This window comes from Canis lupus, chromosome X (genome assembly GCF_048164855.1).
Source record: "Canis lupus baileyi chromosome X, mCanLup2.hap1, whole genome shotgun sequence".
Lineage (NCBI taxonomy): Eukaryota > Metazoa > Chordata > Mammalia > Carnivora > Canidae > Canis > Canis lupus.
The window spans coordinates 1,635,195-1,658,012 of record NC_132876.1 but is presented as its reverse complement, the minus strand read 5'-3'; the positions used below and the strand labels follow the sequence as shown (position 1 = coordinate 1,658,012).

Below are 22,818 nucleotides of genomic sequence, written 5' to 3'. Positions count from 1 at the left end.
AGGGAGAAGCAGGCCCCACGCAGGGAGCCCGACGTGGGACTCGATCCCAGGACCCTGGGATCACAACCCGAGCTGAAGGCAGACCTTAACTGACCAAGCCACCAAGGTACCCCAATTCAGGTGACTTTTAACTCAGCTTTTTGCTTGTACATCCCTTCATGGGCTATATTCTAAGGACAAAAGAATTGACCTTATTCTTCATAGGTTTGCTGTTAGAAATGATGGTGATGAGGCTACAGCAAAGCTACTTGGGGTGTACTTCCAGGTAGACTATCTGGTGCATCAGATGAGAAATATATTGATGTTGTCAAGAACCAGAATTTTCACCATTGAAGGTGAGGAAGGATTGTGATATTGGGTTGGAATTGAGGATTGTGGTGTGAACTTCAAAAATATGTATTTCCTAGTTTTGTCTGGTAGAAGAGTCTAGAAGCAGCAACACTTCGGTAGCAATGAACACACCTTACACCCAAACCTTGGCTTCTCAGTACCATCCTCTAGTAAAAGGAACCAGAGTTTCTTGGAGAAATGGCTGATGGCAGAGCCGGGGCAGGAGAAAATACAAGATAAGCCCGGAGCACTTTGCAGTGCCAAAAAGTAACTTTCTTACTTTAAAAAAAAAATGTTTTTTTGGCTTAAAACCCAAAAGGATGAGGCATGGCAAAGGACACAGGAACCGGGATCCCTGGGTGGCGCAGTGGTTTAGCGCCTGCCTTTGGCCCAGGGCGCGATCCTGGAGACCCGGGATCGAATCCCACGTCGGGCTCCCGGTGCATGGAGCCTGCTTCTCCCTCTGCCTATGTCTCTGCCTCTCTCTCTCTGTGACTATCATAAATAAAAAAAAAAAAAAAAAAAAAAAAAAAGGGACACAGGAACCAAGTAGGAAGAACCACACCTAGAACAATGTGATCATCCGAAAGAATATTAGATCTTTCAAGGAGGAGTGTGACTGGGAAGGGGGCGCCAGGGAAGGTGCTGGAGTGCTGGCGATGCTCTATATTTTGATCCGGGTGGGACAGAAAATGGGTGTATTTACTTTAAATTCCATTGAGCTGTACACTCATGATTAATGCACTATAGTCCAATAAAATTGCCCCCCAAACCAATATTTTTAGATTCTAAGGTTTTTTTTAAAGATTTTATTTATTTATTTGAGAGAGAGAGAATGAGTGGGCACAAGCATCAGGGTAAGGGGCAGAGGGAAATGAAGAAACAGACCGCCTGGCTGAGCAGGGAGCCGGACGTGGGGCTCGATCCCAGGACCCAGAGACCATGACCCGAGCCGAAGGCAGATGCTCAACTGGCTGAGCCACCCAGGTGCCCCCTAAGTTGTCGAATAAAGAAACATAAATAAATAAATAAATAAATAAATAAATAAATAAATAAATAAATAAATAAAAAGGGGGATCCCTGGGTGGCGCAGCGGTTTGGCGCCTGCCTTTGGCCCGGGCTGTGATCCTGGAGCCCCGGGATCGAGTCCCACGTCGGGCTCCCTGCTTGGGGCCTCCTTCTCCCTCTGCCTGTGTCTCTGCCTCTCTCTCAATCTCTGTGTGTCTTTCATGGATAAATAAATAAAATATTTAAAAAAATAAAAAAGGAAACCTGATGCACCCACCATGATAATGAAGAAAAGAGAGCAGGGAAAGCGGAAAGTTCTTGAAAGAGAAATGCTGCCCACTGATAATCACAGGAAGCAAGCAAGCATCAGCAAGCCCCCCTCGTGGAGCCGTCGGGGCGATTCATCCTTGCGTGGGAAAACCACTAGACTGAGGTTGTTGGGGACTAAGAGAGTCCCCCACAGATGGCCTCAGGGCATTACCCCAGACTGACTACTTGTGCTTTAGGAAAGAAAAACGCAACTTTGCGAGGCGCGACAGACAGGGTCTTGACCATGTGACCAATGTGAGCCTCCCCAGCAGGCCTGACCCCAGTGCCTCTTGGAGGTGCTGGAGCGGGGAGGGCAAAGGACCCAGCAGCTTGTCAGAGCGCTTAGGCTGAATCTAACGAGGAAGGAATCAGGCAAATCTAGACTCTGGAACATTCTACAAGGAAAGCCCTTTGGACTCTTTCAAAAATATTGTTGCTTGATTGCTTATGGAGAAGGGACAGTTTTTTTTAAAGATTTTATTTATTCATGAGAGACACAGAGAGAGAGAGAGAGAGAGAGGCAGGGACACAGGCGAGGGAGAAGCAGGCCCATGCAGGGAGCCCGACGTGGGACTAGATCCTGGGACCCCAGGATCCTGCTCTGGGCTGAAGGCAGGCGCCAAACCGCTGAGCCACCCACAGATCCCCCGAAAAGGGAGAGTTTTGAGAGACAACGGTGGTCTCCTGCTTCCTGTTGGGAAGTCTGGCTGTGCGCTATTGCCATCCGCTGAGGCAGGCTGTGGGGCCAACGTGCTCGCTGAGGGGCTGCCGTAAGGGCACCGGGGAGGGCCCTGCGTCTCCCGGGGCCCGTGTTGCCAGCACTTGGGCCATGCTGGGTGCTCAGGAACGAGTACTGAAGGGATGGAGGAGGTGTCGGCCAGAGGGCCAGGAGCTGCCTCACCCTACAGATGCGGTGTGGAGCTCGGCAGAGGGGGTGACGCACAGAAATGGGAACGGGGGTACGCAAGCTCCCGTGGGGAGTGACACAGAGAGGAGTGGTCTGGGGACAGGGCCCTGGAGCCCCCCACATTAAGAGGTCGGGTGTATGGGGGGAGGAAACCAGCAAAGGAGCAGAGGAGGACTGAACCCCGAAGGGGCGTGCAGACAGGGCGGCTCCCCGGGAGCCGGGAGGTGGGCAAGGCTGGCTGTCGGGGCCCGGAGGTCTGGGGCTGGTCACAGGGTCAGATCTAGTCCCAGGAGCGCCCGGCCCAGCTGAGCTGCACCCCTGTTGGACCTATCAGAGCTGGCGAGGCCCAGGACTTTAGCCAGGCCTGCGCAGGAGGCCTGAAGGCACCAGCAAATTGTGGGGACCGCCCAGTTGCTGGGGTACCTCCAACTCCGCGAGCCCCACCCCGGAGCAAAGGCCGCCGTCCTGAATCTGCCCCTAGTCCCGTGTGCCCCCTGGGAAAGGGCCCCACAGACATCGGAGCCCGGTGCCAGAGCATTTCCGTCTGAGAGGCCCCTCGAGCTGGGCCCCTCAGGGCTCCTGTGCTCCCCTGGTGTCATGTCACCGCAGGACGACACCGGCGCCCCCACCGCGCCCCAACCTGGGGGCAGGCAGCGGGCCTCGGGCCGGCCGCAGTGGCCAGGGTACAAGCCCAGCGGGCGGCCGCTTCCCTCCTCCTGGGCGGACGCAGCGGAGCCTGCAGGTGCGCACGGGCGAGGCAGGGGCTTCGCAGGGGTTCAGCAGGACTCCCCGGCTCCTCTCCTGACAGCACAGGGCCCTGCTCCCCGCGCCTCCCACTCCCAGCCCCGCAGCAGCCCCCCCCCGCCCTCCCTCCCCAGCCTTCCTGTCCGGCCCAGCCACAGCTACCCGCCTCTGCGCAGACAAGCTTCCAGAACGTGGGTCCCGGGTCACTGTCACCACCTCCTCCCCTCCGCACCCTGCCGCCACCTCTTGCTCCCCAACATCAGCAACGACCTTCTTGTTATCAACGCCTCTTGGCAGTACCAGACACCCGCCCCCTTCTGGAGGGGTGCTCTTGGCTTCTCATACGGGGCTCCCCTGTGGCCTAGTGTCAGGAAGCTCCTTGCCTTCTACCGTGTTCCCAGCAGGCAAACTGCCTCCAGGCCCAGTCCTCTCTTCTCTTTCCTGCACTCCCGGGGAAGCCACCTCATCCGCCCTCAGAGATTCTGGGACATCCCGTGCCCACCCAAGTCCTGATGGTCACTGTAGAGGCTGCACAGCGCTCTGGAACTGGCCGGGCCGGGGGCCCAGTCAGCTCTCCCATCAGGCTCCCAGCACACCCTGAACACCCCACTCCTGTCTCCATGTCTGTCCTCACCTCCACGTCCAAGTGGCCCGTGGATGGCTCCTCATCACCAGAGGGTTCTTGTCACTCGTGGGCCAGGAGGCGCTGGCACAAGGGACTCGACGACCGTGTCTAGGGCCTGTCGGATGCCCATCTGTGTCACTCCCCTGCAGCTAACGGTTGCTGCCTGGGGTCGCCACTGGGTCCTGGCTTTTGCAGAGAATCGCCCTCTCCTCCCTCCCGCCCACCACCCACCGCAGCCGTGGCCAAAGTGACTGGAGCATGAGCTGATTCCGACCAGTAAAAGGCCAGCGGTTATTTGCTGGGGCATCAGAGGAAGGAGCCACACTCCAGGACGGGAGGCCTAACCTTGCTGGCTGTGACCCAGGGAAACTGCAAAGAGCCATCTTTTGATCCTGAGGCAGCGGCCCGGGACGGAGGGGACACTTCCGAGCGCCACGGGAGGTAGGAAGAGACTGGGTATTTGGTGAAATGGTCCTTCTGCTGCCAAGACCCCGGGACTTCTCAGTTTTGTAAACCAATGTTTCCTTTATTGTTTAAACCAATGTCTTTCATGGTCCGACCAACTATTGGAAACCGAAAGCTGCCTGGCTAACAAAGTTCCTTTTGGATCGGAGTCAGTCTCACATTCACCTTCAGTGGGATTCAGAATTGGAGCAACAAAAATTCTCCGGACTCAAAATAAAACGAGCGCACGGGCGAGCGTCACGTACATTGGCACACACATCAGCTCCCGGGCGCGGGGGCCGAGCACTGCGTTCCCCTGTTCACAGTCTTCTGCCCACGAGGCCCAGGCGGGAGGGCAGCCCGAGGTGTCCCCCGCCAGGGAGTAGGCTCCTAGATGACCTCTAGTGCCCACGCGCCAGGCGAGGTGGGAGGATCGGTGCTGGCAGCCCATGCCCCCCGCCCCAGCACTCTGACGCCTCCTCTCAGGCCGTGAAGGGTGTGCGGCGTGAAAGGCTGGTATCCATGTGGCAGGGGAAGGGCCCACTTCCACACTGTGGGTGAACGCAGGGTGTGGGGGCCCGGCCAAGGCTGAGCGACCTCGACTCAGTCACCTGTCATCCCTAAGAGGTGAGAAATGCCCACGCCCAGAGGGACACAAGCAGGCGGAGTACCCAAAGAGCTGTGACACGAAGGGCCAGGAATCGCCCTCTGGGCCATGCTTGCTTGGCCATTCATCGGGTTTTGGCCTGTGTGCTTATGGATCACAGGGGACGGGTGCTGCAGACTTGTCACCCGGGCTGGGTAAGGATGAAGGAAATGGGAGGTTTCAAGAGTCATCCCCACTGTGCAGAGTGAACCAGGGACCAACGTGGCACCAGGAATTGCCTAAGGTCATACTGCAGAGGTCCCTGACCCCTCAACCTGCTTTCCCTTGTCAAGTGCACACTGGCCGCAGCAGCCGGGAGAGGGGGCCCAGGGTTTGGCTGTCACTTGGCATCCACCAATGCCAAACCTGTCAGAGGTCGGGTGACAGGACTGGGCAGCAGGGCCCAGCTGCTTCCCCTTTCAGGCCTGAAGAGGAGGTGCTGGAGGGCTGATTCTCAGTGCGCTAAACATGATATGCCAAAGGCCGTCTCTTGGAACCCGACCAAACAGCCCCCTTTTTCCTTTGCACCCTGAGGCATTTCTAGAAGCTGACTGCACTCAGATGCTGGCTCCCCCACCTCACTGCTGGGTACCTCGTTGTCTAAGCTTTTGCGGGAGGCATGGGAGCAAACCCACGTCAAATGCTCTGAGCTGTACCTGGCACCTAGCAAGAACCAGGTATGGGTACCCAGGTACCTGCCATTACTATTATTATTATTATTATTATTATGAGTCAAATTGCAACAAGAGAACACATTTAATGCTACATGCAGCTTGCAGCCTGGCCAGGCTCCTCCCCACGCTCTGAGGATCTTATTTGGAGAACCCCTTCTCCATAGCTTCAGTCACTTCAGGGTGCAGAAAGCGGCTCGCCAAGCGTTCGATGTCATCCAGCGTCAGGCGATTCAGGGACCTCTCATAATCCTGCGGACAGAAGGCCAGAAGGACTCAGGGGGGTGCAGCTGGGGGTGCACTCTGCCGGAGGCAGGGGATGGGCGCGGCTGGGCGGGGATGCCCCCGGCTACCCTTCTCACCCTCTGTAGCTGGTCGAGGACTCTGCTGGCATCCGCCGCACTGAAGTGGCGGGCCAGGACTTTGGAGACCAGCTGCCAGGCTGGGGCGGCTGGAGGCGGCGCCTCGGCGAGTCTGCGGGCAGCGCTTTCTTCCAGTAACACCTTCTCCAGAGGTTTGACCACTAGGTTCAGCTTGGAATTGGGCCCCACGCTGTAATCCGAGAGTCTTTTCCCATCTGCCAAAGAAAGACCGATGGAGGCGTTCCCCGCGGCGGGGTCTGCGGCGGCCGTCCGCGGAGGCTTCGGTCAGCGCCCCGAGGGCGGAGCGGCCAGCGCCCCATCCATCACCCGGCCCAGGCACCCCGTCCCCCGAAAAGCTGCGGGGCTCCCTGGGCGGCTCCGCTTCCCGGGTACCTGCCAGGGCCTTGCCCTTGAACAGCAGCCGCTGCTGGCGCACGGGGACGTTGAGTTTCTCGGAGACCAGGTGCTTCAGCGTGGACACGGGCTCGTCCTCCGACACCTGGCCGGGCCGAGGGTACGAGGCGGGGGTTGAGTCCGCGGCCCCCCCCCGCGAGGGCGGCTCTCCCGGCCTCCCCCTCCCCGGCCCGGCCCGGCCCCGCGCCCGCCGGTGGGGAGTGCGCAGGCCGGCGGGGCGGCGGGGGCCCGGCGACGCTACCTGCAGGCTGCACTCGCGGCCCTGGAGCGCTTTCACTGTCAGCTGCATGGCGTCCACTGCGGCGGGCGCGCACCCCAACCGCCCCCCGCTGCGCGCCGCCGCCCCGGGCGCGCGCCGGAACCGCCCGCCGCCGCCGGAAGCAGCGCGAGGGGCGCGCCCGGCCCCGCCCCTCGGCCCCGCCCCCGGCCCGGCCCCGCCCCGCCCGCCCGCCGGCTGCCGCGGAGGAGTCACCTTGGAGCCCGCGTCGCCGACGCCCGGGGCCCCCGGGGCCGCCCGCCGCGGGAGGGGCGGGGAGCGAGCCGGGCCAGGTTGGTCGCTCGGGAGTCCGCATGATGGCCCGGCCCCGCCAAGCCAAGCCCGCTCACTGCCCCCGCGGGATCGACGGAGCCGCCCTGCCCCTGCCCTCCTCGTCCCACGCCCATTCTAGAAGGGCAGGACAGCGGATGCATGGGGACGGGGGGCTGAGACACTGTGGTGCAGAGGTTGCCAGGCCTGCACCCCAGTCCTCCACGCCGGCCCGCGCCTTCCCACCCCACCCCCAGGCCCCAGAGGGCAAAGACTGCAAGGCACCACAGCTTGCTTCTCTCTTTTATTGAAATATATTTTCTGAGCAGTGCCCACCTACCTAACTCAGCATGGCCTCTTTGGCACTGAAAGCTGGAGAATAAAAAACGAGTAAAAAAAATAAGCCTGGATTTTTTCGTTTTTTCTGAGTGCATAGTGCATGAGAGCTGAAGGCCTTTGGTACACAAGAACTGTGGGGACAGTGGCTGGAGGCTGGGGGGCGAGGGGTGGTGAAAGCTCGACCCAGCGGCCTCAGGGGACTGAGCACAGGCTGCTGTAGATGAAGTGGCCAATCACCAAGGCCAGCATCTCCGAGGTGCCGCTCAGTGCTACAATGAAGGGGGCCTGGGAGGCGTAGTCTGCTTGAAGGCGCCGGAGGGACAACTGCAGCATGGCCAAGGCCAGCAGGCTGTTCTGCACCCCTACCTCAATGCTCACCGTCCGCCGCTGGGCCACTGGCAGCTTCAGGCAGGTGGCCAGACAGTAGCCCACCAGGAGGCCAACCAGGGGCACTGTGAGGCCCACCAGTACGATGGGCAGCCTGACGCCAGCCAGGATGAAGACCCCCATGCGGTAGGCCAGGAAGAGGCCACCCAGGAGAAGCACAAAGCTGAAGGGCTTGATGACCTGCAGCAGCAACTGGGAGAACTTTGGGAGCTTGGACTTGATCACCACGCCTGCTGCTATGGGGATAGCGATGAACAGCAGGGTCCCCAGGATCTTGGAGATGGGCACGTGGAGGGTTTCGTGGATGCTGAGCAGATGGCTGTAGATGGCGGAGGACAATGGCAGGAAGCCAGTGGCAGCCACTGTTGAGATGAAAGTCATGGAGATGGCCAGGGTGACGTCCCCTCCAAGGAGGAGGCTGAAGAGGTAGCTCCCCCCGCCGCCGGGCGACGAGCAGGTGATGATGAGGCCTAGAGCCAGGGCCTTGGGCAGCATGAAGACCTTGGCCATCAGGAAAGCATAGAAGGGCATGACCAGGAACTGGCCCAGGAGGCCCAGCAGCATAGGCTGGGGGCTCTGCAGGAGCCCCTTCAGAACCTCGAGTTCTACTTTGCACCCAAATGAACACTTGTTGACAAAGATAAGAGGCAGGAGCAAGTAGAGTATTGGGTTCTCCGAGAAGTGGACCATGTCAGTGCCAAGGGCGGTAGGGGTGTCTTCGGCAGGTGACACCTTGATGCAGAAATCTCTCCGTTCCTCAATTAGCACGGGCGGAGTCTCACGGGGGTCCATGAGCTGGATGTGGAGTGGGGCTAGCCCAGGCAGGCCTGAGTGGATGCTCACCACAAAGCCGCCCCCACCGCCCCAGGTTATGGCACTCACGTTCTTGATGGTCAGCACCTCTGTGTCCAAGGAGGTGACCTTCAGCACCGGCCTGGGCCCTGTCCTGTTGCCCTGGCCCGGGTACTGGCTGGAGATCACGATGATGCCCTCGCTCTCCTCTGGGAACTCAAACTCCAGCACAGAGCCGTCCCCAATGCTCAAGTATCGGCCCCCTGGCAGTGGCACCGTCTGGCTCACAGCTGTGCTGAGGTTGGCACTGGCTGTTCCCCGGGCCCCCAAAGGCAGGCTGACAAGCAGCAAGGAAGCCCTGAGCAGGCCTAGGGGGCCTGGGCAACCTCCCCCGACTCCCAGTCCAGGCCACCACCGACAGCTGCCCCTGCCCCTCCTGAACACCATGGCTCCTCCCAGAGGACCGTGTGTCCAGGCCCTCTGTGGCTCAGGAGAGCAGCCCTGCTGGTGCTGTCCGGTTGCCCAGAGAAGGGTCCATGGGCTGGGCTTGGCCCTGGGCTGTGTTCTCAGATGGCAGAGCTCTTCCTGAGGAGAGAAGGGACACAGAAAAGTGGCTGGTAAGGGTGAGCACCTGTTGAATGCAGAAGCAATGGGATCCGCAAGCCCATGGCTGGGAGCCCCAGCAGAGCCCGTCGGCCTCCCAGCAGAGCCCCTCGCCCCAAAGCTGGGAACAGAAAGGCAGTGCCTAGTGCTGGCCCTTGAGAGCCATTTGGCTGTCCCCTATCCCAGCACATCCTCCTCGTTTCCCATTCCTGACCCGGAGGGGCCGCGGGCAGGCCGGACCTCCAGGTCAGGCCACTGGCACCTGCCCCTCTCCCTGTCCTTTTCCAGCATAGCCAACAGGCACCAGTGTTCTGATACCGAGAGACTGAGGAGATCAATCTTTCCAGTCCTGTCACCACTAGCCTGCCCCCCACGGGCTCTGAGGGAAGGACACAGAAGGGCCACGGTGACACTGCAGCCATGATGACATCTCTGAAAGGCTGCATGGGAATGGCAAAGAGACAAGCCTGCTGAGAGCTGGGTGCTGAGGGCCGCTGACACCCTGGCTTGGGCCTGCTGTGAGAGGCCAGCAGGGCGTTTGGGTGTCCTCGGCCAGGCAGAGGCAGCTGGCAAGGTAGTGTGGGCAGCGGGTAACCATCCGGCCGGAGGCCTCGGGGGCTGACCTGTAGCACCGCCATGCAGTGGTGAATGGTGCTGCTGTGGCTACCTGGCCTCCCCCGCCTGCTGACAGTGTGAGGTAGGGGTCCTGGGCGGGGAGCAGGTCCTCTCTCCCCAGGGAAACTGCTCGAAGGGGAAGTGGGAGGTGGTTCAGATGGGACCATGTGTTTGCTGCGTGCTTTTCTTCCTCCTGTCCGAGCTCTGCCTCCCCTGGCAGCCCCTGGAATGTGAGCTTCTAGAAGCACTGTGTCACATGTGAGAGGCTCTGCTTGGGGTCCAGGGGCTCCTCCCCATGCTCACATGTGGCTCTACCAGAGCCCAGAACTTCCGGTGGGACCATGAGTGTTTGTGGTGTGGGGAGGGTGCCTCAGAGGTTCGTCCGCTTCCACTTGTCAATCTGGGCAGCCACCGTCAGCTGCTGGGCCTGGGGCCACCAGGACGGGGACACAGCAGTTTGTCATCGCCACTGTTGGCTGCCGCACAGTGCTTGTCTGCAGTGTCCCAGTGCTGGAGGAGGCCCTTGCCTCTCCGGATCCTATCAGTCTTTGGTCCTGTCCGCCTCACGTGAGACTGGAGGGCAGGGGAAGTAGGGGGTGGAGGGCAGGTCAAGCCATAAGCTCAGCCCTGGGAAAGTTCTCTCACGCCCGCATGCCGTGGCCTCTGCTGGTTTGGAGTTCGGGTCACTTACCCGGGAGGCCTTGGTCCAGCTTTGCATCCCACCGCTGAAGAGGGAGGCAGGAAAACCAGAGGGAGTATGAGAAGCAAAGCGGAGGGGAGTCACAGGGAAAAGATGACAGCGGCCGGGCCTGAAGCCGCCGGGGTGGTGAGAACCAGTTCAGAAGGGAGAGGAGGCTAGGGGCCATCCACCCTGTCCTTGCAGTACGGCTGGCGGCTTTGAGTCACTGCCAGAGGGTTCTGGCCCAGATCCCACACCGGTTCTGCTTCGGGGGCTGGAAGAGTCTGAGCCGATCCGCCCCCAGGCAAGGGAGGGAACCCCGGGCCGGCCGCTTTCGGCAGCGCGGCCGCGCGTTCGCGGTTAGGGCAGCGGGCATGCCGGCCCCGGGGCTCCTCCCCGCCCGGGAGTCCGGAAGTTGCCGGGCTGGGCACGGGGCCGGGGCGCGAACCGAGGAGGGAGGGAGCGCCGCACCGCCGCCGCCGGGCTCGTGCTGCCGTCCTGCGGTCGCGGGCGGGCGGGCGGCCCCCGAGGTCCCCGGATCGCGCTCGGGGCCCTCACGCCACTCCCAGGCCCCGCGGCCGCGCCCGTCCCCGGCCGGGCCCCGCCGCCCGGGCAGGCGAGCACGGCGCCGGGCCGGGGCCGGAGGCCGCCTTCCGCCCGCCCTTTCCGGCCCCACGCTCTCACCTGCCGCCTAGGCCCGGGAGCTCGGCGCCGCGGCCAGCGCCTGCCCGGCCGGCGGACGCCTGCGAGCTGGGCCGCCGGGGCCCCGCCCCGCCCCGCCCCGTCCCGGGGCCCCGCCCCGTCCCCCGCCGAGGCCCCGCCCCGCCGAGGCCCCGCCCCCCGCGGGAGCCGCCTCACCTCTCGCCGCGGGGGCCAGTCCCGAGCGGATGTGACGGCTGCGGGAGCGGAGCGTCGGGGACCCGGAGCTCGATGCCTTCCGGGTCGGGGGGCGGGGGCGGCTCCCCTCGCGCGGCGGGGCGTTCCGGGGCGCGGCGCCGGTCGTGCGCGCTCTGCGGCCGCGGGACGGTGCGGGCAGCGGCTGAGCCGTCAGCAGGGCCGGGGGCCCGGGCTCGGGCTCCGCCTCGGTCCACATTCCTTCGCTCCGGCCTTGACCGAGGGTCTCCTTCCACACCGGGGCACACGGGTGGGCGTGTGCGCCTTTCCCAAGTGGCGCCGCTCGCACGGGATGCAGGCCTCCCGGAAAGGGGTGCGAACGGATGGCACGAGCTGTGCACACAGGCGCTGGGGGTGTGGACGGGACACGGGGAGACAATAAGCGACGGCTCGGTGTAAGGGGACGGGCATGTCCCGACCGTTCGGCCGCAGGGCAGGTGCCCGCAGTGCGCCCGCGGGGACGGTGGCCGCCCGCTGCTCGGCAAAACCCTGTCCCGGCTGCAACGGGGACTCGTGGTCCTGAGTCACAGGCACTGGCCCGCGGGAGGGGCTGAAGACGCCTCCCTGCGACCGAAAATGAAACAAATTAGCACGTGCAGCGTACTTCACTTTTCAGACACATAATAACTAATAAAAGCCTATTAGATGAACCTTAGATATATTTTGCTTAAAAAAAATGGTTTTATGGGGGATCCCTGGGTGGCTCAGCGGTTCAGCACCTGCCTTCAGCCCTGGGCATGATCCTGGGGTCCCGGGATCGAGTCCTGCGTCAGAGCCTGCTTCTCCCTCTGCCTGTGTCTCTGCCTCTCTCACTCTATCATGAATAAATAAAGTCTTAAAAAATTGTTTTATGAAGTTCACAGGAATGCGTGCATGTCATACATAAGCACACAGACACGCAGCGGGGGAGTATGTGCAAGATGCTGATTGATGTCGGTGATGAAACCGAGTCAAGGCCCTAGTTCTAGGCTCTTCTGTAGCCTCAGAGGGCAGGTAAGGCATAAGCCATCAGTGTGTGTGGACTCTGGGCCTCAGAACATCCCCCTTACTACCCCTGCCAAATGACATTGGGGGGGTCGGAAGCAGCCTGGCACGGGCGAGAGGCCTGCGTTGGGCACAGCACAGCAAGGAACAGTGCGGTTTGCAAAAGAGCAGTGCGGGTGTGGCTGCGTGAGGACCAGCTACTAGCGGCCACGTGGAGAGGGGAATGGGTCACCCGGAAGAGCTGGGGAAGGCAACCCTAAAAAATTGGCCCTGGACAAACTTCTGTTGTAATCAGCTAAATGGAAACTGGTGCCAGGGGTCAAAGGGAGCAAATGTACTTAGGAGGCTGCTCCCCGTTACTGCCAATCACCTCTGCCCTCCCTGAAAAGCCACACTGGGCTGCTGAGGTGTCTGGCATGCAGGAATTCGGGGGCCCCTTCAGGAAAAAAAAAAAGGACGGTGAAAATTAAAGGGAAGAGAATGTTCCTAGTTGGTTTAGGGGACTGATCATTTACCCCGGAGGAGGAGGAAGGGCTCTACAAATCAGTCAAGGATTCCCACTTCCAGAAGAAAAGTCATCTGGACAGAGGGAACATAGAGAACAGATGATGGTGACAGCCTGAACAGAGACACAGTTCAGAAGGCCGACCTGCCACTGGACCGCGGAATAGGGACACAGTGGTGACCCTGGGACGTACGCTGACCTCCTGGTCTCCAGGACTTCTACGTGATAATCGGCACACGGAGGGCAGGTTCTATACGAGGGTAAGTATGGCACACATTGGGTATTGACTGAGAAGGAGTGACAACTGTCATTTTGGCCTGCCCAGCATCAAGTGACAGCACCTCAATTTTGGTGGCAGGAACCGACCCTCCTCCACACTCAGTACACAAGCTTTGCCTGTGGATCACCCCGCACAGGCCTTGGGGTGGGCACACACCTGGGGTAGCCAGTCAGAGCCAGCCACGCCGATACAAGGATCGGCCCAGATGCAGTTGGACCAACGAGACTCCGTTCCCAGGGCCCTGTACGAGGACTGTCGCGAAGGTGGGGGCTCTTTCTTCGCTGAATTATTGCTCCCCCTCTGTGGGGGAGACAGCATGCTAGAAATGAAGCGAATACAGGCAAAAGTAGAGCCAAGAAATGGAGAAAGCCCATGTCCTGATAATGTAACTGGGGCTAGAATCACTGGGGAGCATTGGGGTCCCCTATGGGAACGCTGAGGGCCCCCTCCTCTGTCATTACTTATTTTTGCTTAAGTCAGTTGGAGTTGGGATCCTGGCATCCATGACCAAAGGTGACAGAACTCATAGAGGGGGTGTGTGTGGGGGGGTGGGGTGGGGTAGGGGCACCTCCCTGGTGGATGGGGACGCAGGACAAAGCTTTATTTCTGCTGGGAAGGTCGGGCAGCCCGCGCCACACCACCACCGGCTTCCTAGCCCGGCTTGGGCCGAGTGGACCATAGAGCTGGCTTGCTGTTTCCATGTGTGTGACTGTGGCGACTCCCGGTGAGGGCACAGCCCCCCGAGGAATTAGGGACCGTCAGTGGGGCTCCCTCTTTCACTCCCAGTATGTAACCCAGTCCAGAGCCGGCCCGTGGTGGAGGTTTGGGGAAGGCCGGGCGACGGTAGCAGTAGTGTGAGAGGCACAGTGGAGCCCCCGCCTCCCAGCCTCGCAGTGTGGACTTTCAGTGAGGTTCTGTTTCACTGGGGACAGGCTACCAACCTTGGGGAACCCCACTTACTGGCTTCTAACCTTCCGGTCCCAGGGAAATTCTTTTGAACCCACCAGGGACTTTGATCTGTCCCATAAATGGGGATGGGGAGAGGCCTTTCCTGCTAGGGTCATCCTGAGGCCAGGGGAGGGAATGTGTGACGGGAATGACAGTGGCAGCATTAAGGTGAGAGGTGCCGTGGGGGGTGCAGATGGAACAGGGGCCACATGGTGGTCTCTGTGGCCCAGTAGGTACTGTTGTAACTTCGGGGGACGCTCGAAATGTTCTATAATAAAAGGTTTAAAAGGGAATACACGTAGGATTCCGCAGTCGTAGACACATGTCATTAACCATTTGTCAAACCCACGGACTGCGTAATGCCAGGAGGGGACTCGAATATCAACTCAAGTCTGGGTGATGACAATGTGTCGGTGTAGGCTGGGGACGTGGGACCTCTGCACTTTTTGCTCAACTTTCCGTGAACCTAAAACTGCTCTAAGAAAGTCTATAGGTAATGAATGTGCATAAAGCCCTCGGGTCGGGGTGAGGCTGGGACTTGACCTCTACGACCACCAGCTCCTGGGCAAGCACCTGGGCCTTCCTCGTGCCTCCGCGTCCCTGACCTCTGGGGGCCCGGCGTCATGCCTGCAGCCTCTCCTCCCGGCCTGGCCCTGGGCCTCTCACTCCTCCTCGGCTTCCCCCCTCGATACTCTCCTTTCTTGACACTTCGTTCACACGCTGGCAGCACTGGACTCCCCACATCGAGGGACTTCCAAGTGGCTGCCTCCTTTTTCTGACCGCAGGCCGGCCCTCTGCCCCTGGATGTGCCTCTCCTGCAGCCTGGTTTCTTGCTGCTTCCCACTTCATGAAGCGAAACAGCCAGAATCTTCAAGAAATGCCAAGAAGCTCGTATCACTTGAGCTTGGGAGCCCTGATCTCCTGATCTCTAAGGCGTCGGAAGCCAAGTGTTGCAGGTAGACCCCCGAGCTCTTGGGGAGGCTGTGGGGAGCGGGGGAGCACCCGGGTCGGTGGGAATCCTCACCCCTGTCTCCGCCGGCCTTGGAGGTGTCTGAGGGAGTTGGTGGGTCTCCTGCATCCCTGGAGGGCAAAGGCCTCTCTCCCGGGCAAGGCCATGGGAATGCCAGCTGGGGAGTGTCCCCGTGCCCGTCCGTGGCAGGAGCCCTGCAAACGATGGCTGTGGGAGCAGGTCCGCCAAGCCTCCAGGAAATGTCCCGCCCCGCCAGGACAACGCCACCCCGCTCCCCACTGAACGCACTTGACTCCATTGGGGCCACTCATTTATTAAGAGGTCATCTAGAAGGCGGGCCCCCTGGCAAACTGCAGGAACCATCGTCTGCTGCGCTAAGGATGGTGATGAGGCTCACTGCTGGCGCCGAGGCCCCTCCGTGCGGAGCCAGGCAGGAGCCGGGCAGGAGCAGGCAGGAGCAGGCAGGAGCCAGGCAGTCGGCCGGCTTCCCGACGCGGCCACCGGGTGTGGCGCATCGGAAGGAATCACACTGGAAACAGGATCAGCCCAAAGAGCAGCGGGTGGCTCTGGGATGGAGAGATTCTGGAGGATGTCCCAACCTGCCGCAGAGCCACTACCACGTCTGTGCAGCGTGGCGGGCGAGCACCCCGGGCCCCGGTGCGTGGCTGCGGGGGCTTGGGATCAGGTTAGGGCTCCCCCCGGGGAAGCAGCTTTGGACAAAGGAGATGGGTACCCGGCTTCCCCTGGCAAAGTGAGCCGGGGCTGGCCCCTGCAGCCCTCAGCACCTGTCACACTTGGTCCCCGGTCACTGCCTCGAAGCCCCGATGTGGTGGAGCAGGACGGTGCTCCCGGCTGGGCGTGGGCTCAGGCCTCAGCCGTGCACTGGCCCTGGCACACGCAGCCTCCCTCAGCCTGGTCCTCGCGCTCGGCCAGCTAGCCGGCCACGGTCCTCCTCGGGATGCAGCCTCCCATCTCCAGCGCCTCGGGCCATCCTTCATACTTATTGGTGTGCTTACTGTTCTTCACGTGCTGTGGGGTTTGGGGAGCGGAAGTCATGGCCTCAGCCCTCGGGTGTGCGGGACGGACAGAACTGTCAGTGCCCTTGCGCTGCTGTCACGCAAGCCTGCGGGCCCGGGGCACTCACCCTGTCTGCCCCAGCACCCAGTTTTCTCATCCGCACAACAGCGATCGCCGCACAGGCCTGTGTCCCTCACGGGTGGAGTGTGAGCACGGCACACACCGGGAAGGTAAGGAGGGACCGCGTACGTTCCTGCCCTACTTGGCCCTCAGGGAGCGCTAGAAGCTTCAGGGAGAACCAAGCCAGAGGGAGCATTTATTCTCAGGGTGCTGAGTTGCTCTTTGTGACAGAGCACAAAAAACGCCTTCCAGAAAGCACTGGAACAGCCTATTTGCCTGGTTCGGCTGTGGGGGGTGGGGCTGAGGGGGCAGCATGGCTGTCACCAGGCTAGGAGGCTCCCAAGCATGAGGATGGTGCCTGGGGCTCCCCAGCCCCTCACATGGGGCTTGACAAGTGTGGCTCCGGAGGAGCAGTGGACGAGAGGGCAGCAGGGGCTGGTGAGAGAAGGAAGTGCAGTGTGAATCGGGGCACTGGGTGGCAGGGAGCGGGGACAGGATGGAGCGTCTTGGGGGTGTGTGGGAGAAAGCTTTCTTAATTGTGAGTCTTGCCACCGTGAAAGCTCTGCCATTTACAGACCCTGGAGGGGTCCGAGTTACTGGTCTGGGTTGGGAAGTGGGGGTGCCAGGCTCTGCACCCGTACCTGCTCAAAGGGGCTCTTGTTCTGCACGCCCTTGGCCCCCACAAACACCCAGCTGTCCCGGAAGGCCAGATCCTTCACGTTCTTGCTGCCCAGATCGCTGAAAAGCTTCCTGGTCTCTTCGTTCATCCTGCCACACAGAAGGAGGAGATAGAAGCAGTCGCCGTTGGGAGGGTGAGGCTGAGGCTGGCCTTAGCAGTCACTTACTTGGTGGCCGGGTCGTCGTAGGATGCCACAAACACCAGGGTGCCTTCATGCAGTGGCCGGATAAACTTCAGCAGATCGTTGACATCTGGGGCGACAGGTCCCACGGAACATGGAGCGTCAGGCACCACAGAGCACCCCTTCCCCATCAACCCCTGTTCTCCAAACAAGGAAACTAAAGCAGGGATCGGGCCAGGGACGCACCCACCAAGCGTCACCAAGTAAGTGAAGGGACCGACTGGTGTAAGAGGCCAGGGCCATCCCTCTGACCACACGCCTGTCCCTCTCCCTGCCTTTCCCAAACCCAGGCAAGTGCTCAAGCCACAGTGAATGGACAGAGGGCGGTGCTTCAGGGGAGAGATGCTCGGTCATTCTGCTGCACAGGCAAAAAGCAGGAGGCCATGGCGGCCACTCACCTCCTGCCCACATGTCGAAGGCCCGGGCCTCGATGAGCTCACCGCTGACCCCTGGGTTGAGAGGGAGAGAGGGGTCCTGCTGGGCGAGCCGCCAGGGCAGCTCCACCCTACCACCTCAGCCCCCTGAGGTGAAGCTAAGGACACAGCGGTGGCCACTGGTGCAGACCTTCTGGAAGCTTTTCAGACACGCCTCCATATTCATGCCCACTGTGCCCCCTTCTTCGGACGGCTGCAGCCCACCCAAGGCTGTGCCGGTTCTGTGTGCCATTGGAGGCTCTCCAGGGGCTCCCTAGGAAGCACCTCCAACCTCTTGGAAGCTTCTGGTTCTTTAGGGATACTGTGCTTTTGTTTCTTGGGTCACTTCTTCTGGGGAAGCTTCTGCTGGCACAGACCGTTTCCCAGGCCTCCCTGGGCATTCCCAGCAGGGAGGCGGGGGGAAGACCAAGGCAAATATCCAGACACCTGCTCACGGGGAGAGCACGGGGCGGGGGCAGGGTGGCAGGTCACGGGCTGGCTCTGCTTCTGTGCTCTGAACCTTGATCCCACGTCACAGGGACTCACCATTCACGAGGGCGATGTTCAGTCCCCGGCCCACGTTGTCCTTGACACTGCTCATGAGCCTAGCGGGGGGAGCGGGGAGCGGGGAGGCAGGGCCCTCAGATGGCACATTCGCTCCACTCTCCCTCACAGATCCAGCTTCTGGTCCCCCCCGCCCCGGCATCCCCCGTCCAGCCCACAGAGCTCACATCCTATCTTCGAGGCAGATCTTTGGTCCGATGACATTGGCAGCTCCGCTGACCATGCGGAAGGCCAGGTGCTCCTCGGGACATGGCTGGGGCAGGCCGCATTTGTACTTCCGGGCTCGTGGCTCTGGGCAGGGACAGCAGGGGTGACCCATGGGCCTGGCCCCGGGTCACCTGAGATCTGAGGGGGGGAGGTCAGGACCGGCCCACAGGGGGTAAGAGTGGCCACAGAACAGGGATACTTCCACCGACACCGCATCCTCCTGGGGCTGGCCTCAGGGCAAGGCGACAGGACCTCAGGGGGGCTTTTCTGCCACTGGCGGGAGACAAGAGGTAGGAAGGCTGGCCTTGGCTGTGGCCCTGGCAGGAACAGAGCAGAGGTGGGGAAGGGAGCAGCTGGGAGGGCGACCGCAGGAATGCGGTGACGAGGAGAGCACCTGACCCCCATGGGCAGAGGTGGCAGGGCAGGAGGAGGGTGGCCTCCGTCACAGGTTGGACTGTAACCCATGAAACACGTGTTGAGGTCCTAATTCTAGCACCTACGCATATAACCCTGTTTGGAAATAGAGTCACTGAAGATATGATTTGTTAAAATGAGCTCATCCTGGATCAGGGTGGCCCGAAATCCAATGACAAGGGTCCTTATAAGAGGCAGAAAAGAAGACACCGAGACAGAGAGGACTGAGCGCAGACAGAGGCGCAGACGGGAGGGATGCAGCCACGAGCCAAGGATCCCCTGGGGCCCCCGGAAGCCCGAAGAGGCAGGAAGGACCCTCCTCTGGAGCCTGCAGAGGGGCTGTGACCCTCCAACAGCTAGATTTCAGGCTTCCAGCTTCCCGAACATTCCTGAGACAAGAAATGTGTGGCGTTTAATCCATCCAGTGTGTGGTAGGTTATCCCAGCTGCCCCAGGAAACGGAGACAGATCTTCACCGCAGGTGTTGGGGGCTGCTGCCGTTACAGGTCCCCCATGTGGGAAATGGCTGCAGGATTCCGAGGGGCAGCTAGGCCAGGCCGAGACTGCCTCATGGGACTGCCGGTACAATACGGACGGACAAGGCGGGCCTTGTCAGAAGGGGGCCAACGACTCGGCCACATCCTATTCCAACGTTCTGTGTAGAACGGGACTTGTAAGTGCGGACCTTGGATATTTAGGTGAGGACACCTCCCCACGCAGCGTTGAGGGCACAGCCTGGTTTCTCCCGTTTGCTCCCAGGAAGAGCCGTTGAAAACAGAATTGCCAAGCACAGAGGAACCAGAATGTGAACGCTTGGAAAATACTCGGTCTAGCGCTAGTGCGAAACGCGAGAAAGCAGGCTCTGGATAGAAGAGCAAGGCTGTGGTTGGAGGGCCGGGCATCGAGCGGGAGCGTCCAGGAGAGACCTGCAGGGCCCTCCTGTCTCACGGCTGAGCCTCATGAATCGCAACAACACAACAACAAGGTTTTTGAGGATTTTATACCGGCGGAAACGCTGCCATCGTGGGCCGACAGGGACAGAAACAGGATGGAAAGAAGCAAGGAGTGCTCTGAGGGCAGAGCAGCGGCTGCAGAGGGCAGGGACAGCACGGGCCCAGATGATTCTTCTCGGGCCCTGAATCCTGATGGCATTGGTCCTGCTGGGTTTCAGACTGGTGGGGACCGGTGATCCCTTCATTCCTCCCAGGGAATGTCTATCCTACACTTGTCTCATCAGTGTATCCTGACAGCAGGTAACTGGTTTTCTAGGTTCACAGCATGCCAGCAGCTCCAGTGGGCTGTGATGGCCAGTGTGGGGAGGGACGAATGGAGAGCAGCGGCGGTGTGAGGGCTAGGTACGGGGCGGGGCGGGGAAGTGGCAGGGGCCTTACCTGGGGTCGCTGAGTTGTCTGGGCCTGTGGGAAGAGAGTTGTTTGTGTTAGGGTGGAGGCTTCCAGGGGCTGGCCCCATACCATGAAGTCAATGTGGAGAGCCGGTCAGGCCCAGGGCCCAGGGCCTAAGCCAGACGCAAGACCCTGCTCCAGGAAAACGGTCAAGTGCAACTGTTAACAGTACTTGGCCAAAGTGCTACTAACATCAAGGTACGGAGTGCCCTCCCCATCCCAGAGTCCACCGAGGCCTGCAGGGAACAGCTGGGATGTCGCCGTCCCTAAAACTCAGCAGAACCCCCCTGTCCCTCACTCAGACTCTGACTCCAACGGGGCACAGAGTCCTATTCAGCAGGGATGGGAGTTCCCAGCTGATGCAACAGGGTGGGAGGGGGAAGACCAGGCCGGGTGCCAGGAGGCAGACTGGGGGCAGCTAGATGTGGCCTGCCAGGAGACAGAAAACCCAGGCCACCCCCACTGCACTCTGAGCCTCTGACCAAAGGCCTGCAGTGCCCACGCTGGTGGCCTCCGCAGCAGAGCAAGGCAGTGTCCCACACTCACTGATGAAGAGTTGCTGGATGCGAGGAAAGCCACTGCCAGGTCCACCCAGGAGGATGCTGACCACGATCCAGGTGAGGCCCACGGCGACAATCAGGGCCACAATGCGGAGGGGGCCTGGAGGCAGACAGACAGGGGCAAGGCCACTTCGGTTGCCAGTGAGTTCCCGGATGACCCTGGGGCCTCTCAGGACTGAGTCTCTCTGCCGCTTGGGAAGAAGTGAGCAGAGAACAGGAAGGTGGCGACTTGCCAGGCACCGTCCAGCAGGACTGAGAGGGGGATGTGAGCTCCCAGGTAGGTGGACGGGGGACACTGAATCCAGGGCTCTTGGCTTGGTCCTCTGTGGCAGATGCGGAGGAGCCTTCCAGACCTCACTGCTCGAGATGCACCAAGCATCCTTCAGGAGCCCCCTAACTTCCTGCCTTTGTGGCTACCAACCCAGGCAGATCCCACCTGGCCTGTCCTCTCTTTGTCCTGCTGGGACGGAGGACGGTATCCCTACTTCTGAAGAGCAGTTCCGGCAGCTTCTGTGAGCTGGACCCTGGGCTCTCCTCCCAGGAATCACCGTCCTCTCTCATTCGTTCGCCTCTACCTGCAACACCTCCCATTGTAAGAAAGCACAAGAGCGGCCCTTCCTCTAATCACATCCCCATGCAGCCACTGACCCGTCTCCTCTCCGTCTGCCGCTCCCAGTGTTCCCATCGCTCTCTGCCAATGTACTCCAGTGTGGCCTTGTCTCCATCACCCCACTGAAGCAGCATGTGGCCAAGGCCACGTCTGACCTTCTTGGGGCCAACTCCCTGGGTCACCTGTTGGCCTTCCTGACCTCTGTTGGCTGCGCAGGTCCTCCTGCTGGAAACACTTCCCCAGTGGCTTCTGTGACAGCAGGTTCTAACCCCTTTGGGTGGACAGTTCCCTTTCCTCCTTGCTTACATCGTCCTCCTCTATTCTCCCCTGAAAAGTTGGATGTGCCCTGGCTTCCATCCCAGGCTGCCTTGTCTGCGTGCAATGTGCTCTCCCTATAGGTGATCTCTGCTCCCGGCCTGGAATTCACCCACAGAGCAGTGAGGGTTTTCTCGCTCCAGCCCTCACTGACTTTTTTTTAGATTCTATTTATTTATTCATAAGAGACACAGAGACGGAGGCAGAGACCGAGGCAGAGGGAGAAGCAGGGTCCCTGTGGAGAGCCCGATTTGGGACTGGATCCCAGGATCTGGGATCACGACCTGAGCGGAAGGCAGAAGCTCAATCACTGAGCCACCCAGGTCTCTGAGCCCTCACTGATCTTGAGGCCACATCCTCGCAGCCAGTTCCTCGTGGGTCAGCTCTACTGGGATACGTTTTACAAAGTGCAACATCAGCAGGTGCAAACCGGCAATTCTTGAGTTTTGCTGTCCATCGTCCACCCGCAGCTGTCCCGCCCTAGCCCCGCCGTCTGTGGCTGTGGAGCGGCCGCGGGTTTGGCCCCGGTTCTTAGCCAGCCCCGTCCAGCCACTCGGGTCGGCTTCTCCTCCGAGACCACGCCCCTCCGCCACACCCCGCCCCCCTGTCCACCTCGTCGCCGCGCTCCCAGGAGCCTCCCCCACAAGTCCTCCTTTCCAGACAGCCGCCGGTTATCCGACTTGGCAAATACCGACTGCGGGAATCCTCATTTCCCAGCTGTGGAAGTCCTGGGAGGTGAACGGGTTCGCTCAAGGTCACAGAGTGTGTGAGCAGCGCCCCCCGTTCCAAACCCACTCTGTGGTCCACCCGGGCCCCCGCGGCCCCCTGGGCCTCCAGTGCGGTCCGCTCTCCAGCTGCCTCCCGTTCGCCGTGGAAGTCACTCACCTGCCAACCTCATGTCCACTGCTCCCGGTGGGTGGGGGCCGCCGGCAGGTGCGCTGCTTGGGGACGGTGCGCTCCGGGGCCCGCAAAGCAGCAGCGCAGCGCTGGCTGGGACCCAAGGATGCGCGGGGGCTTGGCGATCGCTGCGCCGCGAGCTCGGCCCAGCAGCGGGCCGGCCCTCGGGCACGCGCACAGGGGCGCTGCCAGGACAGGACGGTCCTCGGGAACCCGTCGGCTCACGGTCGTGCCCACCGGAGCCTCCGGGCGGGGAAGTGAAGGCGGTTCTCCCGGACGCGGGCCTCCTCCGAGGGCGCCCTGGGCTCGGGCCGGCCGTCACCCCGCAGGCCTGGCTGGTGGAGCGCTGCCCCGGCCGTGGGGGCGGGCGCAAGCTGGGCTGGGGCAGCCCCGTCAGGCCGGCCGCCCGGCTGCGCTCGGCGAGGGGACGCGACGGAGGTGCGCAGCGCTGCCCGGC

General features: G+C 61.2%; 3 protein-coding genes across 5 annotated transcripts; all 3 read right to left on the bottom strand.

The window, feature by feature from the left end:
- Positions 1 to 5,750: 5,750 nt before the first annotated feature.
- Positions 5,751 to 6,836, bottom strand: UBL4A (ubiquitin like 4A). The gene is made up of 4 exons (XM_072816317.1): positions 6,702 to 6,836; positions 6,440 to 6,545; positions 6,047 to 6,261; positions 5,751 to 5,936 (listed from the first exon to the last, which is right to left on the bottom strand). Exons 1-4 carry the CDS (start codon positions 6,747 to 6,749, stop codon positions 5,826 to 5,828), a joined length of 480 nt encoding a protein of 159 aa, XP_072672418.1. The 5' UTR covers positions 6,750 to 6,836; the 3' UTR covers positions 5,751 to 5,825.
- A 441-nt stretch (positions 6,837 to 7,277) lies between these two features.
- On the bottom strand, positions 7,278 to 11,283 carry SLC10A3 (solute carrier family 10 member 3). Of its 3 annotated transcripts, none has more exons than XM_072816316.1 (2): positions 11,260 to 11,283; positions 7,278 to 9,089 (listed from the first exon to the last, which is right to left on the bottom strand). In XM_072816316.1, exon 2 carries the CDS (start codon positions 8,949 to 8,951, stop codon positions 7,518 to 7,520), a length of 1,434 nt encoding a protein of 477 aa, XP_072672417.1. In that variant the 5' UTR covers positions 8,952 to 9,089; positions 11,260 to 11,283; the 3' UTR covers positions 7,278 to 7,517. The 3 variants fall into 3 exon arrangements, with proteins under 3 accessions (XP_072672417.1, XP_072672415.1, XP_072672414.1); XM_072816314.1 differs by lacking the exon at positions 11,260 to 11,283 and adding an exon at positions 11,086 to 11,167; XM_072816313.1 differs by lacking the exon at positions 11,260 to 11,283 and adding an exon at positions 10,414 to 10,888.
- Positions 11,284 to 15,275: 3,992 nt separating this feature from the next.
- FAM3A (FAM3 metabolism regulating signaling molecule A) lies at positions 15,276 to 22,802 on the bottom strand. Its single transcript, XM_072816399.1, has 9 exons — positions 22,350 to 22,802; positions 20,526 to 20,639; positions 19,968 to 19,991; positions 18,124 to 18,247; positions 17,939 to 17,997; positions 17,378 to 17,428; positions 16,965 to 17,049; positions 16,761 to 16,887; positions 15,276 to 16,011 (listed from the first exon to the last, which is right to left on the bottom strand). The coding sequence occupies exons 1-9, from the start codon at positions 22,360 to 22,362 to the stop codon at positions 15,916 to 15,918; spliced, it is 693 nt and encodes a 230-aa protein (XP_072672500.1). The 5' UTR covers positions 22,363 to 22,802; the 3' UTR covers positions 15,276 to 15,915.
- Between the last annotated feature and the right edge of the window lie 16 nt (positions 22,803 to 22,818).